Below are 20459 nucleotides of genomic sequence, written 5' to 3' on the forward strand. Positions count from 1 at the left end.
GATACTTTTAGGCATGTATCTCTTCCCTAAAATTTATTTTGGTAAAAGCACGTACTTAAATCTTTATTCATGTGACTTAAAGTGTTGATTATGAATGTGGCACTACAATAAAAATAGCATTTAGTGGCGAAATTTAACGACGGATCAATTTCCGTCACAGTCTAGCGACGGATTAACGATGGAAACATCAATTTTGTCACAAGCATAGCAAGTCTATTTTTAATTTATGCTATAACAACGGATTAATGATGAATTTTTTTCTTCGTCTCTGTATTTGGGCACGAAACTTTGGTGCCTTAATTTTGTGACGGATTTATCAACCAATTTTGTGTAATCAGTTTAATTAATTTGTAGCAACGGATTAGCAACAGATTTAAGCGTCAATATTATTTATCACATTTTTTATAAATTTATTTATTATTAGCGATGGATTTTCCATTGCAACTTTTTATAAATTAAAAAATACTTATAACATGTACATATTTTTGAAAAAATAGATTAGTGCTCATTTTCTTCACTGATTTTCTCTCACTAAGTCGCCTCTCACTCTCTAGATTTCTTTCTCTATAATTTTTTTGGCCAGCTGAAATTAGATAAGGATTTAATTTGTATTTTCTTTCTATCTATACTTTCTAATCTATAATTTGTTTTTAATTTGGTTCCAGTTTGGGTCTACTTGGTTCCAAACGGGTAATCATCAAACACTTCACTTTTTGTCTTATTTTTTAAAATGCCGGCCTGCATTTGATCTTTGATGTGTTAATTTGACTGGTGAATGTGTTATTCGTTAGCTAAATACGAATTTTTTTGGTAACTTGATTTTTTTATGTAATTTTAGTAGATCTGTGATTTTTGTGGATGTAATTCATTTCTACATAGTTTACCCCTTTTGCATTTGCGATCTATTTATTTTTTTTGGATATGTGGACCGAATTTAAGGTGCTTGCAAGCATTTGGTACTAAATTTGTATATTTTTTTTATAGAAGTTTTGATTTTTTTATTTTCCAATTAATATCACAGAAATTGAAGTGTTGGGAAAGTGATGGATAGGTGAAAAAGCACGGGAAAGGTGTGTTTCGGAGTTGACTGAAATTTCAAAGTTCAATAATTTTGCCTATTAGGTAAAATATTCTTGATAATTAGTATGGTTATTCTAGTAGGGGATTTAGCTATGTTAAAGTAGTATTACTGATTCTTCTTTAAGTTTGGTTTTATGGATGATCTCGTGATTTTTTTTGCAATGATGTCTATTATATCGTAGATCATTTTTACTTTGAAGTTTTGTTTAATTTCTTTGTTGTCAATTTTATCTCTGTATTGTATTTGTATGACTTGAGCATGTTATTTGATATCTTGTACCTGGAAAGGATCAATTGTCCAGTGAATTAAAATAGGCCTTTCAAGTATATCAACTATGAACTTTGTTCTTGAATTAAAGTTTGATTAAGTGACAATTCTTGCTTTTGGCATTTTTGTTAGTTTACTATTGGAATGTACAATGGAATAAGTGAATGTTATTGTACAACTTATGTAGCATCTGATATTCATTTGTATTATAAAAAAGTAAAGAATTTTCACGTGTTTAGCCTATGAAAAAGAACTATGCACGTACTATATGATCGCAAGAAATATGACATCGTCATGGATCATTAGAAAAGACCATGTAGCGGAGCATCTTTGTGTATACAACTTCTAAAATTTTATATGATTCAGTGAATACTTTCGTTGTTGCTTTTTTTTGGTTTTTGTAAAGCTCTGGATTTGAAATTTGTTGTTGCATTTTGTATGAACAAAGTTCAGTTCCTAGAAATCTCAATTGTTATTTTCTAGCTGACTATTTCTTTTTGATAATTTGTTTAACCACTTGCTTTTTTTCATAATTTTTTGATAAGATGATTGTCTAGAGAGTGTGTGTTTAATTGTACTTTGCTTTAGTAGCTAATTACCTTGCTATTAATTTATTGCCTCAAATTAGAATTGTAACTCATTTCCTTCTTACATTGATGTTGATTGATGACTTTTGCTATGTCCTAAACTATTGATTGAAGAGCACGGTGCTAGCACTGATTATCCTATTTTTTATTTCAACACTAATAGAAACATGAATAATCTAGAGCGTGGTTAGATGTATGAGAGGTTAGATGGCTGGGGAGTTTTATACTCTAGTTTTGTAACAGATGTAAATGAATTTATTCAATTCACATGTTCTTAAAAAAATCGAATGAGTGGTGACAAAGTTAGATGTCCATGTGCAAAATGTCAGAATTATAAATTTGTGGATGTCGAAACTGTTAAATGTCACCTTTATCAATTTGGATTTATTGATAACTATTTTATTTGGAAGTATCATGGGGAAGGAGATATTATAAGTGGGACTTCTTATGGTAATGACTTGCATAGTGGTGGTCAACCTGTATTTGGAGAGAATCCATACCGACAAATGATTTTGGATGTAGCTAGTCCCAACTTTTCTCAAGGTTTAAGTTGGCAATCTTATAGCAATATTGAACCAGGGCCATCATCATTTTGAACATTCAATGAAGGAAGATCCTAATCCCATGTCTAAATTTTTTTTATTTGCTAGATGCTGCTGATGTAGAATTATATCACGGTTCATCCCTTTCTCAACCTGCAGTTGTCTCTCAAATATTAAATATTAAAATAGAGAATAATATATCGCAGAGAGGCTATAACCAGATAATGTAATTGCTTAAAGAGGCTTTACCTGAAGATAACATAGTGCTTGATAGCTATTATCAAACAAAGAAGCTAGTTCGTAGCTTGGGTTTTCCAGTTAAAAAGATTGATTGCTGTGAATCAGTATGTATATTGTATTGGGGTGATGATGATGAACACCTTACATCTTGTAAATTTTGTAAAAGCCAAGGTATAAGCGTTCTGTTAGCTCTCGTAAGAGAAAATTGGTCCCTTACAAGAAAATGTATTATTTTTCTTTGATTCCAAGATTGCAAAGATTATATGCATCCCATGCTACAGCTGCCGACATGAGATGGCATCATGAGCATAAAAAATATGATGGTGTGATGTGTCATCCATCAGAGTCTGAGGCTTGGAAGCACTTCAATGAAACTCATCCCTTTTTTACCGATGAACTAAGAAATGTCAGGTTGGGGTTATGTACGGATAGTTTTCAACCATTCAGTCAGTCTGGTAGGAAATATTCTTTGTGGCCAGTGATTCTCACTCTATACAATTTACCTCCAAAAATATACATTAAAGAGGCTTATATATTCTTAACAATGATTATCCCAAGTTCAAGCAATCCCAAACATAAAATTAATGTTTATTTGCAACCTCTAATAAACGAATTGACCTTGTTATGGGAGACAAATATGGAAGTATTTGACATCTCAAAAAGTTAAAACTTTCAATTAAGGGTAGCTTTGATGTGGACAATTGGTGACTTTCCAGCATATTCTATGTTATCGGGATGAAGTACTGCGGGCAAATTAGCATGTCCTTATTTTATGGAGGAAACACAATCCTTTAGATTATATCATGGAAGAAAACAATCCTGGTATGATTGCTACAGAATGTTCCTTGACCAATATCACCCATTTAGGAGAGATCGAAAGAATTTTCTTAAAGGCCAGACTGTCAAAGACCCCTACCAACATATAAAATAGGAGAGGAAATTTTGGATCAAATTTGTAATTTAGCGATAAGAAATGTAACAGAGTTAGATGCAAAACAAGTTAATAAAACAATATGTAAGACATATGGGTGGAAAAAGCAAAGCATCTTTTGGGATTTGCCATACTGGAGTTCTAACATGATTCAACATAATCTTGATGTGATGCATATTAAGAAAAACTTCTTTGATTATGTCTTTAACATTGTTCTTAGTTTTGATGACAAGACCAAAGATAATCCACAGTCATGCATAGATATGGCAAAGTATTGTGATCGAACTCAATTGAGAAAGGATAGTAATGGAAAATATCCAAAAGCTATTTATACATTAGACAAAGAATCAAGAGCTATCTTGTATAATTGGGTGAAAGGCTTAAAGTTTCAAGATAGGTATGTTTCAAATTTGGGTAGGTTGCCAGACACAAATGCGAAAAGGTTATTTGGTATGAAGAGTTCCGATGGCCATGTGTTCATTTAATGACTAATGCCTATTGCTTTTCGTGAACTACTTTCTAGTAATATGTGGTAGGCACTTACAGAATTGAGATTATTTTTAAGGATCTTACTTCGACCACTCTACGAGTGGATGATATAGTTCGATTAGAGAGAGATATTCCACAAATTTTGTGTAAGTTAGAATGTATATTTCCTCTTGGATTCTTTGACCCAATGGAACATCTTCCTGTGCACCTTCCATATGAAGCAACGATTATTGGACCTGTGCAATATCGATGGATGTATCTTTTTGAAAGGTAATTATGAAACTCTATGTCAAACTTGTGACGAATAATCAGTACATAACTTTCAAACCTAATGTTTTATCTTTTTCTGTATATAGGTATTTGGGAACTCTTAAAAGGATGATTGGGAATAAAGGTAGTGTTGAAGGTTCCATTTGTGAAACTGCTTGATGATGGAGTCAAAACAATTATTTTCTTATTATCTTAAACCTTATGTCATAGCCCAAAATTATAATGTAGACCGTAATAACGATGGTGGTGTTGTCGAAGATCTTAAAGGAAATCTTTTAATATTTTCCCATCTATGTCGACTTTGGGGAGAAGCAAACAAAAGAGATTTAACCTTAGATGAAATCAAGGCGGACCAAACTTATATTTTTCTAAATTGTGAGGAGGTTGAGCCATTTGTGAGGTAACCCAATTCTCTTAATAATAATAAAAGTTATTCTTATATCGTGACTTCTATTATTTAAATTATTTTATTGCAATGAAGTATGTAACTGCAACATTTGGAAGAAGAATTTCCGAATCTCTCACAAAGTGAAATAGATGAGAGTCTTGATGAAAATTTTGCTATATGGTTCAAGGAATATGTAATATTTAAATAAATATTAACTTTCATATAATGATGTACTTAAATTGGCTTCTCAAATTTAACTAAATCTTTGATTTTTTTAAATAGGCTTGGTGCAATTTTGATTGAAAATGAATACTTGCGTAGTTTTGCTCGTGGACCATTAATAGGAGCTACATGCCATTTTGTTTATTTTGTTAACGGATATAAATTTCACACAGAAGGTCATGGTAGCATGAGATTAATAATAAATAATGGAGTTTGTATCTCGAATCCAAATTTTAGTGATTATTATGGGTGGATAAAAGAGATTATACAAGTGAAATATCGTGAAGCACCTTTAAAGTAAGCTGTGTTATTCAAATGCGAATGGTTTGACCCAATAATGGATGTCAATGTTAAGAAGCATAATCAGTATAAATTGGTTGATATTAACCATTGTTGTTGGTATAAAAAGTATGAGTCTTTTATTCTCGAAATGCAAGCAACTCAAATATGTTATGTACCTTATCCAAGCCAGAAGAAGGACAAGGATGATTGGCTAGCTGTATTAAAGGTCAAACCTCGAAATGTTATTGAATTACCTATTAAGGAAGTGGTGGCAACTTCAGAACTGAATGTTTCTTTTCAAGTTGAAGTCCATGAGATAGATATGTCTGTTTCTTTTGATGAAAATATTCTATTGCATGATCCAAATGGGGGCGTCCTTGAAATAAATGAACCTCTTAATGTTGGTTTATTTGAAGAACATTATGAAATCCAAGATGGATCCACAGAAAAAAAATATAAAACTGATGAAACTGAGGATGATGATGAAGAGGAAGAATTTGAAGAAGACATAGATAATGACTAGAGCTTGTTAAAAAATCTGCTATTTTATCTTTGTTGTATTTTGTTTTTAGTAAGAAGACATTGAGAGTGACTAGTGCTTGATAAAAATTTGCTATTTTATCTTTATTGTATTTTGTTTTATTTTTGGTATTGGTTTCTCCAAATTATTATCATTTTCTTACTTTTTAGTTTTTTTATATTAGTCTGTTAGTTTTTCATATCACATCATTTTTAATCTAGTTTTTAATAGTAATGATCTAATGACTCCGTTATTTTTTTGTAGATATGACTCGAGGTGGATATCGTGTAGGTAAGTCCTCAGGTAAGAGCAAGACTACTAATTGTGCAAAAAATTCCTTCTATTCCAACTTTAATGATTGAACAGAATGATACCACTTCCATTCTTATCAGTCTGCCAATTGATCAAACACTACTGCCTAATAGTACGTCATCGGTTCAAACATTGGAAAAAAGAAATACCCCAGTCATTCCTGAGACATCTCCTATTTTACCTAACCAAAGTATCCCAACAAGCTAGAATATGAATTCTCAAAGCACCACAGCAGCTGAGGGAACATCTAGTCAGAGAAATATATCTGGTTCAGCTGATTCTAGTTTTAGCAATGACTGGACCCTTATTTTTCTGACTTCTTCAGGGTTAGTACTTACTATTTATTTTTCATCAAAGTTTTTGCTGTCTATTGGTGATTATTAATTGATAATCAATGCCCAAATAGCTTTTGTGATTACTGTTTTTATAAACAAATGTTGTAGTATTATTGGTGTTGGATTTAATATTGTACAGGTTGGAACCTTCTTCAAAATGCTCCAGTTCCATTACATTATCTTTCAAAAGTGAAGCTGATCCCAATGGGATCAACTAGAAAGGTATCTCAAAAGATGTCAAAAATGGTTATTTTGGAGAGTTCAAAGTATGTTTTTTAAAATAATAATTAATAGCAATTGTTTGAGTTTGCCGCTAACACCTAATTATTTTACTTTAAACTGTATTTCAAAAGAATTTTTATTGGGATGCTTCCGTTAGTGAAGAAGTGGTTCAGCAACAATGGTTGAAGAAGGCTGCATTATGCTACAAGAATTTTATTTCTAATATCAACAAACATAGAGCTATAGTTCAACTAGGCTTTGTAAATGACCATGTGTGGGAAAAATGGATGGAACTTTGGGAAAGTGATGACTGTATTAAGAAGTCTGAGATATATTCAAAGAACCATTATGGTGGGCGTGAAGTAGCTGCTGGGACACACACAGGTGGCTCTATCACAGTTGGAAAGCACCGAAAGAAGCTTGTAAGTATTAGTTATTATTGATTATATGTGAATCTGAGAAAATAATCGTGTTGATGTCCACTGATTTCATTTGAATGATATGGCTGGTACTTTTTGCTAGACTTGTCATGGCTGCTACTATGGTTGTGTCTAAGTTGTTGTCCACTGATTTTATTTGAATGATATGGCTGGTATTTTTTGAGAATGATATGGCTGGTACTTTATGTGAATTCTTGCCTTTATGGGTTGCACTTCTTGTATGACATTAAAAAAATGTAGGACACGTTAGTGTAGCTTCTTAATGTGATGAGGATAACATTAATATCTGAGCAACTAATCTTGTTACTATCCACTGATTTCATTTGAATGTATGTAAATGGATCTTGATTGGTTTTTGTTGAAATGGTTAATTTGGGGTTGCTGTAATTTGGGATTTACTTTATGAGTTTTGTGACTTTTTGCATTTCTTACACATTTCAAAGTTCACAACTTTGAGGGGGGAGGGGGGGGGAGGAGCAATCTTGATATTTATTGCTATGTTCTTGAATTTGTGTTTGATGGTTAGTATATGATTATGTAGATAAAGAGTGTTTGGTTATAATAAAAGAGGTTCATTTTTTAGGGGAAAATTGGTGTTGTGTTATTACAAGTTATTTTCCGACGATTCTCAGTACTTGACAAGGTTTGAATGAAGTTACTTTTTTTGTTTTTCTATTTTTAGGATATTTATCATATTATGTTGTTTATTGTGTTTCGATTATTGCGCACTATTTGGTTGTTGTTTGGGATGCTGCTATGTCCTTTTGGCTACTGCTAGCTATGTTTGGGCTGCTAGCTATCTTTGAATATGCTACTACTGTTGCTTTCTTGTTTGAATATGGGTTCCATTTTAGATGATTTCTTAGAGTTTGAGAGTTGGTTAGCACGTATGCTACTACTGTTGCTGTTTATGTGTTCCATGAGTTTGAGAGTTGGTTAGTATGTATGCTACTGCTGCTGCTGTTTATGTGTTCCATGAGTTTGAGAGTTGGTTAGTATGTATGCTACTGCTGCGGCAGTTTATGTGTTTCGACTTTGAGAGTTGGTTAGTATGTATGCTACTGCTGCTGCTGTTTATGTGTTCCATAATATGTGTTCCATTTTATGGCCTTTTTTATGTTTAGTATGCTACTACTGCCTTTGCTAGCTATGTAAATATTTGTCATTGTCTTTGAATTGATGTCATTGTCTCATAATCATAAGAGGTTTAAATATAATTTCTTTTTGAGTTTTGGGGTGTAATGATGTTTCAAGATAGATATTAAGTGAGTTATGGATTCCCAAGATAGAATGGAAACAAATGATGTTTCCAGGTGCATAGGAAACAGAAGAAACAACTATACAGATTGAGTTTCCTGCAAGCAGCTGGGCTAGTTTTTTTTTTTTTTTGCTGCTATATATATGTCCTGCAAGTTTCTCTTTTAGTTTTCTATTTGTTTTGCTGCTATGTCAAGAAGTTTGGTGATAGTTTCTTGCTTAGAATAGGGAAAATAAATTTGGCGGTTGTTTCATGAATGGGGTAAAGAAACTTGGTATATATATTCTTTTGGTTTGATGCTACGTTGGTCTAATTCTAAACCTAAAATTATGTATAGGCTCTTAAAATAGGTCGAGATCCAACTCCAAGTGAGTTACATTTGCATGTCCATACACATAATCATGATGGAAAATCTTTTGTTGGTGAGCGTATCTAACTTCTACATGTAAGTCCATAATTTATAACTAATGATATGATACTCTTCTCTTATTTTTCTTTTGTTCTGACATAAACTTGATTCTATATTAATAACTCTACTTTTTACAAGAAAAGTATGAAGAAATTGTATGAAAAAAATTATGATGTGAATCTGAAATTGATCAATTGAAAACATATTATGAAGCTACGAGAGGAGCAAAAAAGAAAAGATTATTTGGTCTTAGGTCTGAAGCTGGCAGTTACCATGGGAAAAAACTTTGTGCCTGCGATACCTCCTCATCATCAATACCACCTTCGATTTTCTTACCGACAACAAATTTAGAGGAGTTTGTTAAGCAATTAATTTCGGCACTTACTGCTCATTTTATTTTGGTAGTTATTGAGCATGTTGGCGGTATTAGGGTACAAGAAGGGGTCGTTCTTGATCCTCCTCCTACTAATGATGATGATGATGGCAACGTTGATTCCTAGATTCATAGTATTTGTAGTCCTTGATCGTAGCATTAAATTTGATAGACTATTTTGTGTGGAAGTACAAAACATTTATGTACGTAATAACAAATACTAATTTTGATAGATGTTGGTTTGACATTAGTTTATGTTTGACAAAATATTTAAAATTGTGGGTTTTTGGACACAATTATTGTGCATTTTTCTATCTATATGAATGTTGGTTATTTTAATTATTCTATAATTTACGTGTTTCAATTATTTTCCAACAAAATTATTAGCAACAAAAATTTAGCGATTAATATTTGTCGTTGCTACTGAAAAACTTTAGGGGCGAAAAAATTTAGTTGCTAAATACGGATGGTATTACGACAAATAATTAGTGACTAACTTTTGTTGTTGCTACTGAAAAACTTTAGCGATGGATAAATTTGGTCGCTACTCAGTCAACCAAATCATGTTGCAATGGATCAGCGATAAAATATTCAGTCATAAATTTAACCACAAAGAAAATGGATTTTGGGAATAGCAACGCTATAGCAACAGACTAATTCGTCGGTAACAACAATAACCAGAATTATTTGTCGCTAAGGGATCACAAATTTTGCAACAGAAATCAATATTTCGCCACTATGAGGCTAACAATGAGCAATATAGTGATAAGTAGATCTGTCACTATTTTTATTTAGCGACAGAATTTTATATGATAGCGACGAAAAGTGTGTGTCACTAAACACTATTTTTTTGTAGTGTGGGCTGCGGGCTTTAGAACATTATTGATTAAATTATTTTTCCCATGGCTTTAATGAATGATTCATGGTTTGAATTTATAGTTTTGAACTAATTGGGGTGCATGGGGATGGTTAATTAGAATGGGGGCCGTGAAATCCCCCAAATTGATGATTTTGATATTGAAATGGATATAACTTCAACCCGATCTTATGGAATTTGTTGTGTCCCTGAGTATATGCATATTGCACTACCTTTTGGAACTATTTCATGGCATAAAAGGCTAATGAACATGAATTGATTTAGATTGAACCTTGCAAGGTCGTAGATTCCCCTAAGTTAATAAATAATTGAACCTAGAGGGTCTTTGATTCCACCATGGTGGATGAATGATTGGAGCTTGTAGGGTCATGGAAGCCCCCTAGCAATGATAATTGAAATGATATGATGATAATTGCTTGCAAGCATAAATTGGTATGACGATACCAATAGTATGTGCCTTGATGGATAATATTTGTTCAATTAATGAAAATGTGTAAATGTTTTAATTAGGCTTAAAGGGGGTTGTGTAGCTAGCCGTGAAGGTAGAGTTCAAAAGAGACTGATACTGGAAACTCACATTTGCCGGTGTGAGGATTGGAGTTAATGACCGTGTGCTTATGTCACACTTTATACATTTGTATCATGGATGGCGAAAGGTCATGGATTCCTCGGCTTTCTATGATATCTCCAGTTTGTGCGGCTAACACGCACTAGGGCCTATCCATCAAGGGGGTTGGACATATATATCTTGTAGGTGTTTTGTGACGGTCAAGCTACATAGTTCAGGCTAATAGTTTACTCGTATGGTAAGTCTTGTTCCCTATCCTGGCCTGTTATATATATATAATGATTTTTAAATGTTATAATTATTGCATTAATTTATCCCTTCATTGAGTTACATGCTAGCCCTCACTCCGCTAATCATCTTCGAATATTGTATCCCCACGCGATACAGGGAATAGAGACACTTCTGCTTTCCTGTGTAGTGATAGGTGATTTTAGAGTAGTTCGTAAGTTAGTTTGAAGTGATGAGCCTTCTTCTTTCGAAAGGCTTGTTACTTCTCGTTTTAGTTTTTTTCATAGACCATATTTTGGTTCTTCTTTTTGGCTATCCTCGGGGGTATGTACCGACTTAGGTTGATGTTGGTTTTTCTTTAGATACTTTATGGATTACTGTAGATTGGGGTTGTTGTTGAAGATTCTTAGATCTCTCTCATTATTGATTTATCTATCTTGTTATATGTTCAGAATTCATCCGCTGCTAGTTGTATTGTGTTCTATTTGACTAGGCAAAGGGGTTGGTCTTTATTTATTGGTGGACTTGATATACCCAGTATGGCCATGCCCTAATTTGAATCATGAAAATCTTGGTATCAGAGCCTAGGTTCATGGTCATTGGTGTCCACAAAGCTATGTCAAGTAGAGTCTCTTTTATGAGTATGTAGTGTGCCACACTCATAAGGGAGAGGCCACAAGATATTTAGGAATGTTTCCTTTTCTTGTGTTCTATTTTCAGGATATAGAGTCTAAGGACTTGAAACTCCTCTAATCTCCGTTTATTCACATTTTAGATTATGCCTCCCCAAAGTTCTGATGTTTGTGGAAACTCTTCTATCCCACCTTAGAACAATGTAGATGGAACTTGTTCTACTTATGGAGTTCAGACTCGGTCTAGGGTCCTTGCTCCTGATTACCCTCATGGAGTTCCACCAGTCCCTACCAGTCCCCTCGGGATTCTAGGGGATGAAGATGTCCATGCCCCATCGCCCCAAGAAGATATCTCTAATACTGAGTTTTGCTAGTCGATTCATTTTCTTACTCAATTAGTGGCATCTATATCTGTCAGCCTGAGTATATTGGCACTGTTGCTCCTTCTTCTGAGGCCACTAGAGTTGGCCAGTTTATAAGTTTGATTCCTCTGACCTTTATTGACTCTAAGGTTGAGAAGGATCCTCAAGGTTTTTTGGATGAAATGGAAAAGAAATTCAGAGTAACGCATACTTTTGACTTTAAAGGTGTGGATTTCAGTGCATACCAACTGAAATATGTAGCTTATCAGTGGTACGAGAAGTGAAAGCAGCAAGGGGTGATAATGCAAAACTGACATTATGGGATGAGTTCTCTAGTGCTTTTCTTGATTGCTTTTTCCCTTAGGAGTTGAGGGAGGCAAAAGCTGTGGTATTTGTTAATTTAAAGTAGGGCAAGATGATTGTGAAAGAGTATGCCTTGAAATTCCATCAGATGTCTCATTATACTCCGGAGCTAGTGTCTTCTATGAGAGATAAGATGAGGAAGTTTGTTTTGGGTCTATCTCAAGACTTAGTTTTTGAGTGCAAGGTCGTCTTGTTGAACACAGATATGGATATTTCTAGTCTTGTGGTGTATATACAGCAAGTCAAAAATTAAAAGAAGAAGGAAGTAGATATCGGAGAGAGAAAAAGTAAAAAGTTTTAGTATTTAAAATAGGGTGAAGGTCAATAGAATAGTGGTAGAGATGGTAAAAAGTGGTGCAAGAGGAAGGATTGGCAAAATTCTGGTTCTTATTCTATGACTAGTGCTCCATATCCTAAGATATCTAGTGATGTCGCTTCTAGACTGATAGTGGGTTTGAGGCACAAGGTGCCCAATCACAGGCTACTAGATCCCAGTCAGCCCCATCTTATCTACCTTGTTATTTTTGTGGGAAAATATATCATGGATTTTTCCATGAGGGGAGAGATAAGTGTTTTAACTATAGTCATCCGGGGAACATGCACCGACACTGTCCATCTAAGGTTTTATCTGGGGCTAATAAGGTTCCAGTCTCTACTTCTTTAACTCTTTCACCAAAGGGTGCTACTTCTAGTACCGACACTGGCCGAAATCATCTTTATACTGTTGCTACTCATCAAGAATCTGAGGCATCTCCTGAGGTTATCACTGGTATGTTACAACTCTTCTCTTATGATGTACATTGCATGTTTGATCTAGGGTCTGCCCTCTCTTATGTGAGACCTTATATAGCTATTCATTTTGGTTTTAATCCTGAATGCATTTTGGATCCTTTTTCTATTTCTACCCCGATGGATGATTCTATTGTGCCTAAAAGGGTCTATAGGGGGTGTATCTATCTATGGTAGGGAGACCTGGGTAGATTTGATAGAGTTGGATATGTTAGATTTTGATGTGATTTTTGGGATGGATTGGCTTTATTCATGTTATGCGTCTCTTGATTGTAGGACCTGGAGAGTCAGTTTTTGATTCCTGAATAAATCGATTATTGAGTGGGAAGAGAGATCCCTAGTGCCTAAGGAAATGTTATTTCTAGAGAACGAAAATTAATTTTCAAAGGGTGCTTATACCATCTAGTTTGGGTTAAGGATTCTAATTCTGAGGGTCCCTTTTGCAATCTGACCCTGTTGTTAACGAATTTCCTGAAGTGTTTCCTAATGATCTTCTAGGTATTCCTTCCGATAGGGAAACAAACATTGGAATTGGTTTTCTTCTGGATAACAAACATTGGAATTGATTTTCTCCTGGATACTCGTCCTATCTCTATCTCTCCTTATAGAATAGCTCTGATTAAGTTGAAAGATCTTAAAGAACAATTAAAGTATCACCTTGATAAGCGTTTTATCCATCCTAGTGTTTCTCCATGGGGTGCTCTCGTGCTTCTTATGCATAAGAAGGATGGGTCCCTTTAAATAGTATTGTAAACCCTTAAGGATCACCGATTGTATGCTAAATTCTCTAAGTGTGAATTCTAGTTTTAATGTTTTGACTTTTTTGGGTCATATTATTTCTAGTGAGGTGATCATGGTGGGCCCACAGAAAATTGAGATAGTGAAAAAGTGGCCTATACCCATGATTCCAATCTATATTCAAAGTTTCTTGGGTTTAGCCTGGTATTATAAGAGGTTTGTGGAGAGCTTCTCTTCTATTATTGCTCTATTGACTAAGTTTACTCAGAAAAAGGTGAAGTTTCTGTGGTTCGATACTTTTGAGGGTAGTTTTGAGAAGTTGAAGAATAAGTTAACTTCTACGCTAGTTTGGCCCTGACCGAGGGTAATGATGGTTTATTGTTTACTGTGATGTATCCCATGTGGGATTGGGTTGTGTGTTGATGCAATATGGTAAGGTTGTAGCCTATGTTTCTAGGAAGCTAAAAGTTCATGAAAAGAATTATTCGACTCACGACTTGGATTTGTTAGCTGTGGTTTTTGCTTTGAAAATTTGGCACCATTATTTGTATAGGGTTCATGTAGACATTTATTCTGACCATGAGAACTTGCAGTATGTATGCACTTAGAAGGAGTTGAATCTCAGGCAGATGAGATTACTTGAATTGCTCAAGAACTATGATATGAGTCTTCATTATTATCCAAGTAAAGATAATGTGGTTGTTGATGCTCTTAGTAGGTTGTTTATGGTATGCCTATCTTATGTGGATAAGGATAAGCGAGGATTGGTGAAGGATATTCACCAGTTGGCTAATCTGGGAGTTGGTCTCTAGGATTCTGAGGATGGAGGGGTGATTCTTCAAGATGTCATTAATTCATCTATTGGTACTGATATGAAGGAAAAGCAAATTTTGGATCTTATCTTGATACAGATTAAGGAAGATATGGGTCCAGATCGATGGTGATGGTATCTTGAGGTACTAAGGTAGAGTGTGTGTCCCTTATATTGATGGGTTGTGGGAAGTGATTTTGACTAAGGCTCATGAGTTGAGGTATACAATTCATCATGGTTCTATGAAGATGTATCATGATTTGAAGGAGATTTGTTGGTGGAATAACATAAAGAAAGATGTGGCCAATTTTGTGGCTAAATATATGGTTTGTCAGCAAGTGAAGTGGAACACTTGAGGCCTTGCGGGTTGTGTCAAGAAATTGAGTTGCCTATGTGGAAATGGGAAGTGATTAACATGGATTTTGCCACAGGTATTCTGTGGTTTTTAAGCCAATATAATTCGATTTGGGACATTGTAGATAGAATGACTAAGTCTGCTCACTTTTTACCAGTAAGGACTCGATATTCTGTAGAGTATTATGCTAAGTTGTTCATTCAGGAGATCATCAAGATGCACGGTGCTCCAGTTTCTATCATTTTAGATCGAGGTACGCAATTTTTATATCACTTTTGGCATTTATTTCAAAGAATTTTAGGAGTTAAGGTGAGCCTTAGCACCATTTTCCACCTATAAATAGATGGTCAAACGGAAAGGATAATTCAAACTTTGAAAGATATGCTAAGGGAGTGCGTGATTGATTTTGGAGGTAGTTTGGTAGATTATTTGCCTCTCATTGAGTTTGCGTATAATAATAGTTACCACTTTTGTATTGGAATGGCTCCTTTTGAGGCTCTTTATAGTAGGAGGTGTAGACTTTCTATTGTATGGTTTGAGGTTGTTGAGACTAGGTTGTTTGGTCTCGTCTTGGTTCACTATGCCATGGAGAAAGTGAAGGTAATTAGAGATAGGCTTAGAACCACCCAAAGTCACCAAAAATCCTATGCATATATGAGGTGAAGAATGTTGGAGTTTGATATTGGTGATTGGGTATTTTTAAAAGTGTCTCCCATGGAATGAGTGATGTGGTTTGGAAAGAAGAGAAAACTTGGTCCTCGTTATGTGGACTTATACTTGATTTTGAAAAGAGTAGGTAATGTTGCTTATGAGTTGGATTTGCCTTCGAGCTTGGGTTCTATTCACCCCATGTTTCATGTTTTGATGTTAAAGAAGTATGTGGGTGATCCTTCCTTGATCGTGCCTATCGAGAGTGTTGGTATTTTGAATTCTTTATCCTATGAGGAAGTCCCGGTAGAGATTTTGGATAGGCAAGTCTGTCGTTTGAGGACTAAGGATGTAGCTTTGGTGAAGGTTCTATGGAGGAACCAAAAGATTGAAGAAGCTACTTGAGAAGCTGAAGAAGACATGAAGTCCAAATATCCATTCTTGTCCCATGCTTTGGATAATCGTGCTAAAGGTGTATGTTTCCATACTATCTTTGTTTTCTGACTTTGTTAAAGGAAATTGTGGTTGTGTTTTTATCTTAAAACCATGCTAATGGATACCTTGACTTATCATTCGGGGACGAATGATCCTGGGGGGGGGGAGGGAAGAATGTAACACCTAGATTTTTGGCCGCTGAAAATCCCTAAGTTCTCACTGCTCAAACTACAACTCATCTTATAGTCGTAAGGCCTCCTTACGGGTCGCAGGCCTCGAGTCATAAGATAACCAGTGAAGGGTGCCCTGGGTTTTATTATGGTTACAATAAGGATATCACGATTTGTAAGGACTAATTACGAGTCGTAGTTCCCTAATTGCAAGGTGACAAGTGTAAGTACCAAAGTTTCTATCCTAATCACGATTGGCACCCAATGAGTCATGATAACTCAATGTGATTCGTATTGTGCCAATCGCAGTTATACCAATGTGTATACCACATGTTACTTCCCAAACTGCAAGTCATGGTAACAACTTATAGAGTGTCCTCATGAGTCGTAAGGTTACCCGTGACGTCTGGTGTCTTTTTCTGCACTTTTAAGTGAGGGCATTCTGGTCATTTCTATCTTTCCCCACTTAAAACCCACGACCATAAAACACCTTGGGGGCTTTATTTTCATTCTTTTTCAAATCAAATACACATCTGTGCTCTCTCAAATCCCCAAGTCAAGAACAACTAGGGTTCTCTCAAGGTTAGTCATCTATGTTTCCAAGGGGTGATTTCTCTCCATAATTGTGATACTTTTAGGGCTTTATTTAAAAGCACACATTTAAATTGTTGTTCATGTGAATTGAAGTGTTGATTATTAATGTGGGTTGAGGGCTTTTAAATATTATTGATAAAATTGTTTTTTCCATGGCTTTTGTGAATGATTCATGGTTTGAATTGATAGTTTTGAACTAATTAGGGTGCATGGGGATGGTTAATTGGAATGAGGGTCGTGGATTCCCCAAAATTGATGATTTTGATATTGGAATGGATATAACCTCAACCCAATCTAATGGAATTTATTTTGAACCTGAGTATATGCACATTGAACTATCTTTTGGAACTATTGCTTGGCATAGAAGGCTAATGAACATGAATTGACTTTGAATTGATTCTTGTGTGGTCATGAATTTCCCTATGTAGATGAATCATTGGAGCTTATGGGGTTGTGGAATCCCCCTAGCAATGATAATTGAAATGGCATGATGATAATTGTTTGCAAGTGTAAATTAGTATGACGATACCAACAGTATGTGCCTTGAAATGGCATGATGATAATTGTTTGTAACTAATTCGGCTTATAGAAGGTTGTGTAGCTAGTCATGAAGGTGGAGTTGCCGAGGGACTGATACTGGAAACTCATGTCTTCTGGCATGAGGGTTGGTCTTAAGGATCGTGTGCTTGTGTCACACTTTATACATTTGTATCATGGATGACGAAATGTCGTGGATTCCTCGGCCTTCTATGATATCTCTGATTCATGCGGCTAACACACATTGGGGCCTACTAGCAATGGGGATGGACTCATATAGCCCATTGGTGTTTTTATGAAGGTCAAGTTACACAGTCTAGGCTAATGTTTTACTTGCATGCTAAGTCTTGTTCCCTATCCTGGCATATTATATATATATATATATATATGCTTGTGTGGATTGGTTTTTAATGATTTTTAAATGTTTTGATGATGGCATTACTTTATTCCCTCCCTGAGTTACATGCTAGCGCTCACCATGCTAACCATCTCTCGACGTTGTATCCCCCACACGATGTAGGGAATGGCGACACTTTTTCTTTTCATGCTCACTGATAGGTGATTTTAGAGTAGTTCATGAGTCATCTTGAAGCCTCCTTCTTCTAGAAGGCCTGGTACTCCTCGTTTTAGCTTATGTCATAGACCATGTTCTGGTTCATATTTTTGTCTATCATCAAGGGCATGTCCCGACTTAGGTTGATGTTGGTTTTGCTTTAGAGGATTTTTGGATTACTGTGGATTAGGATTGTTGTTAAGGATTCTTATATCTCTTTCATTATTGATTTATCTATCTTGTTATATATTTGAAATTCACCCATTGCTAGTTGTATTATGTTCTGTTTGACTAAGCAAAGGGGGTGGTCTATGGTCCTCAGTGGGCTTGAGATACCCATCACGGCCAGGACCTGGTTTGGATCATAACTCATATCCTTCTTTGATTTAAGCCATCATTCTAAGTCTATGGACGTATCAATGAAGTCCAAACTGGACTTTAATCATTTCACTCTAGTGGTTGGGGTATAAATATACTCATAAATATTAAACTCCCCTAAAAGACTACATCTAAAAATGTAAAACTCGTTGCTAGTTCTTCCTTCTAAGATACAACTCTTAACTCTCTCTGGCTTCAATAGTTATCATACTATAACTTAAATGCTCACTAACATAGAATCTTATAAAGTATTACAATGCCCTGAGTACACACCTTTGATTCTAGAATTTAAATCTATTATTTTTATTAGTGCAAGCATCCATAATTCCACCTCGTGGTCTAACACTTACAATAGATATCCACACAATTCCTCATACACTATACCAACGTACTAGTAGTTATGAAATGCAAGTCTACTCAAAATTTGTGAACTTACTCAATCTTAACAAATTTCTCTATCTTACTAGTCACTCCCTAGGCTTGACACTTGCTAAAGTATTGACATACTCTAAGGCCCCTTAAATGGTAAATAACTTTCAAAGTGCTATCATAAAGTCCACACAACACCTTTCTGTCTTAATGGATGCATAATCTACTTAATTAAGATAAAGATTATCCCATTCTACTGCTACTACACGTCAAGGCTCATGCTTTTAACCCTGGGTCATTCTGCCATAGGATTCTAAAAAGAGATATGAGAGAACATCTTACTTTATATCACCACACGAGTTTCATGAATAAGAGTAAAGTCCTTTAAAGTGCTTTTAACTCTGGGTCATTCTGCCATAGGATTCTGAGAAGGAATCTGAGAGCATATATTACTCTAGCTCACCATTCAATTTTCATGAATAAGAGCGAAGTCCTTTAAAGTTTTGAATGAGGAGGTACTGATGGGATTCTCTTAAGCGTGATGCAATCTCATAAGTTCCTGTAGGGACTTCTGAGAAAGCTTTATCAGTAGAAATTTAAGCTTGACTATTTCAAACACCTAAAAATAAGGCATAATCAGCAAGAATGGAGCAATGTGAGAATTTGTTTAAATTTCTTAGAGAACATATATACTTGATGATTTGAGATATAAAAGATGGGAAATATTTCCTAAATTCCTTATAGCCTCTCGAAGAAAATTACATGCATTTTTATACCACCCCGTAAGGCTATACTAGACACAGCTTCATAGACACTTTAGGAAACTTGAGCTCTTTGTTCTAATACCAAATTTTTCATGACTCAATACTACCCCTAAGCATAATACAATGCTTAGAACTAAAATTAATTTCAATATAATCCATCATACTGACATAATAGATGAGCAACTGAGTAAAACATGTATAAGAGCTAAATAGACTAAGAGGAAGCATAATCATGAAATGAACAGATTTAATACATTATTGGTAAAAGTTTACAACACTATAACTTAAAGAAATAGAAATTAAATATGACGACTATGACTAACTATCTATGAAGCCTCTACTAATATTGAAACACCCTGGGGTTTTGGCCCTTAAAAAATTTCTTACATTTCTGGTCTCTGGACAGGATTCAACTAAGGGAAATAACTCGTACACGAGGATACGAGTGGTATGGTTTAGTCGTATGTTGACCAATGATGGTTGGTGGGCTGGATTTAATTTTTAAAATGGATACGACTTGGGTGGTATGAGTCGTATCGGTGGACATGGGTCATTTTGTTTGTGTCTTTCCTTCACTTAATCTTAGACTTGGTAGACTAAGTTAGATCTGAGTATGAGTGGCTCACTATGAGACATAAACCAAGGTACGAGTTATACCATGGACTCGTATAGATCATGGGTACCAGTCGTATATATGGATACAACATGGATTAGAGTGAGTCATACTTTGGATAGTATTGGATCAAAAGAAGATGGCCTTGGGTATGAGTGGTGGGTACCACTCGTATGAAGGGTACGACTGATATGGATAGTCATATCCCCCTGATGAGATTTTGGTGCAGTTTAAGTGAGGGTAATCTGGACATTTCTCCACTTAAATTAATGATTCCCCATGACTTTTAACTCACTTAGGAGGTTATTTTCCCTAATATTCTATTCTCTAACAGTTATAAAAATATTCTCAAATCCTCTCTAAAGTTCTTGGGCAAAGAAAGCTAGGGTTTAATCTAAAGAATTAATTTGGGGCTTGTGTTGGTGATTTCTCTCCATTATCTTCTTGGTTTAAAGCATGTTCTCCTCCCTCATTGTTAGTTCTAACTAAAGGCATGGTTTTATACAA

The 20459-nt window shown here is 35.0% G+C and overlaps 1 protein-coding gene across 1 annotated transcript; it reads left to right on the forward strand.

Moving 5' to 3' along the window:
• The first annotated feature begins 5354 nt into the window (after positions 1 to 5354).
• Positions 5355 to 9295, forward strand: LOC124897999. Its single transcript, XM_047411618.1, has 6 exons — positions 5355 to 5703; positions 6084 to 6110; positions 6606 to 6688; positions 6820 to 7110; positions 8724 to 8808; positions 9009 to 9295. Exons 1-6 carry the CDS (start codon positions 5355 to 5357, stop codon positions 9293 to 9295), a joined length of 1122 nt encoding a protein of 373 aa, XP_047267574.1.
• Positions 9296 to 20459: the final 11164 nt, after the last annotated feature.

The sequence above is a fragment of the Capsicum annuum genome, chromosome 4 (assembly GCF_002878395.1).
Source record: "Capsicum annuum cultivar UCD-10X-F1 chromosome 4, UCD10Xv1.1, whole genome shotgun sequence".
Taxonomy (NCBI): domain Eukaryota; kingdom Viridiplantae; phylum Streptophyta; class Magnoliopsida; order Solanales; family Solanaceae; genus Capsicum; species Capsicum annuum.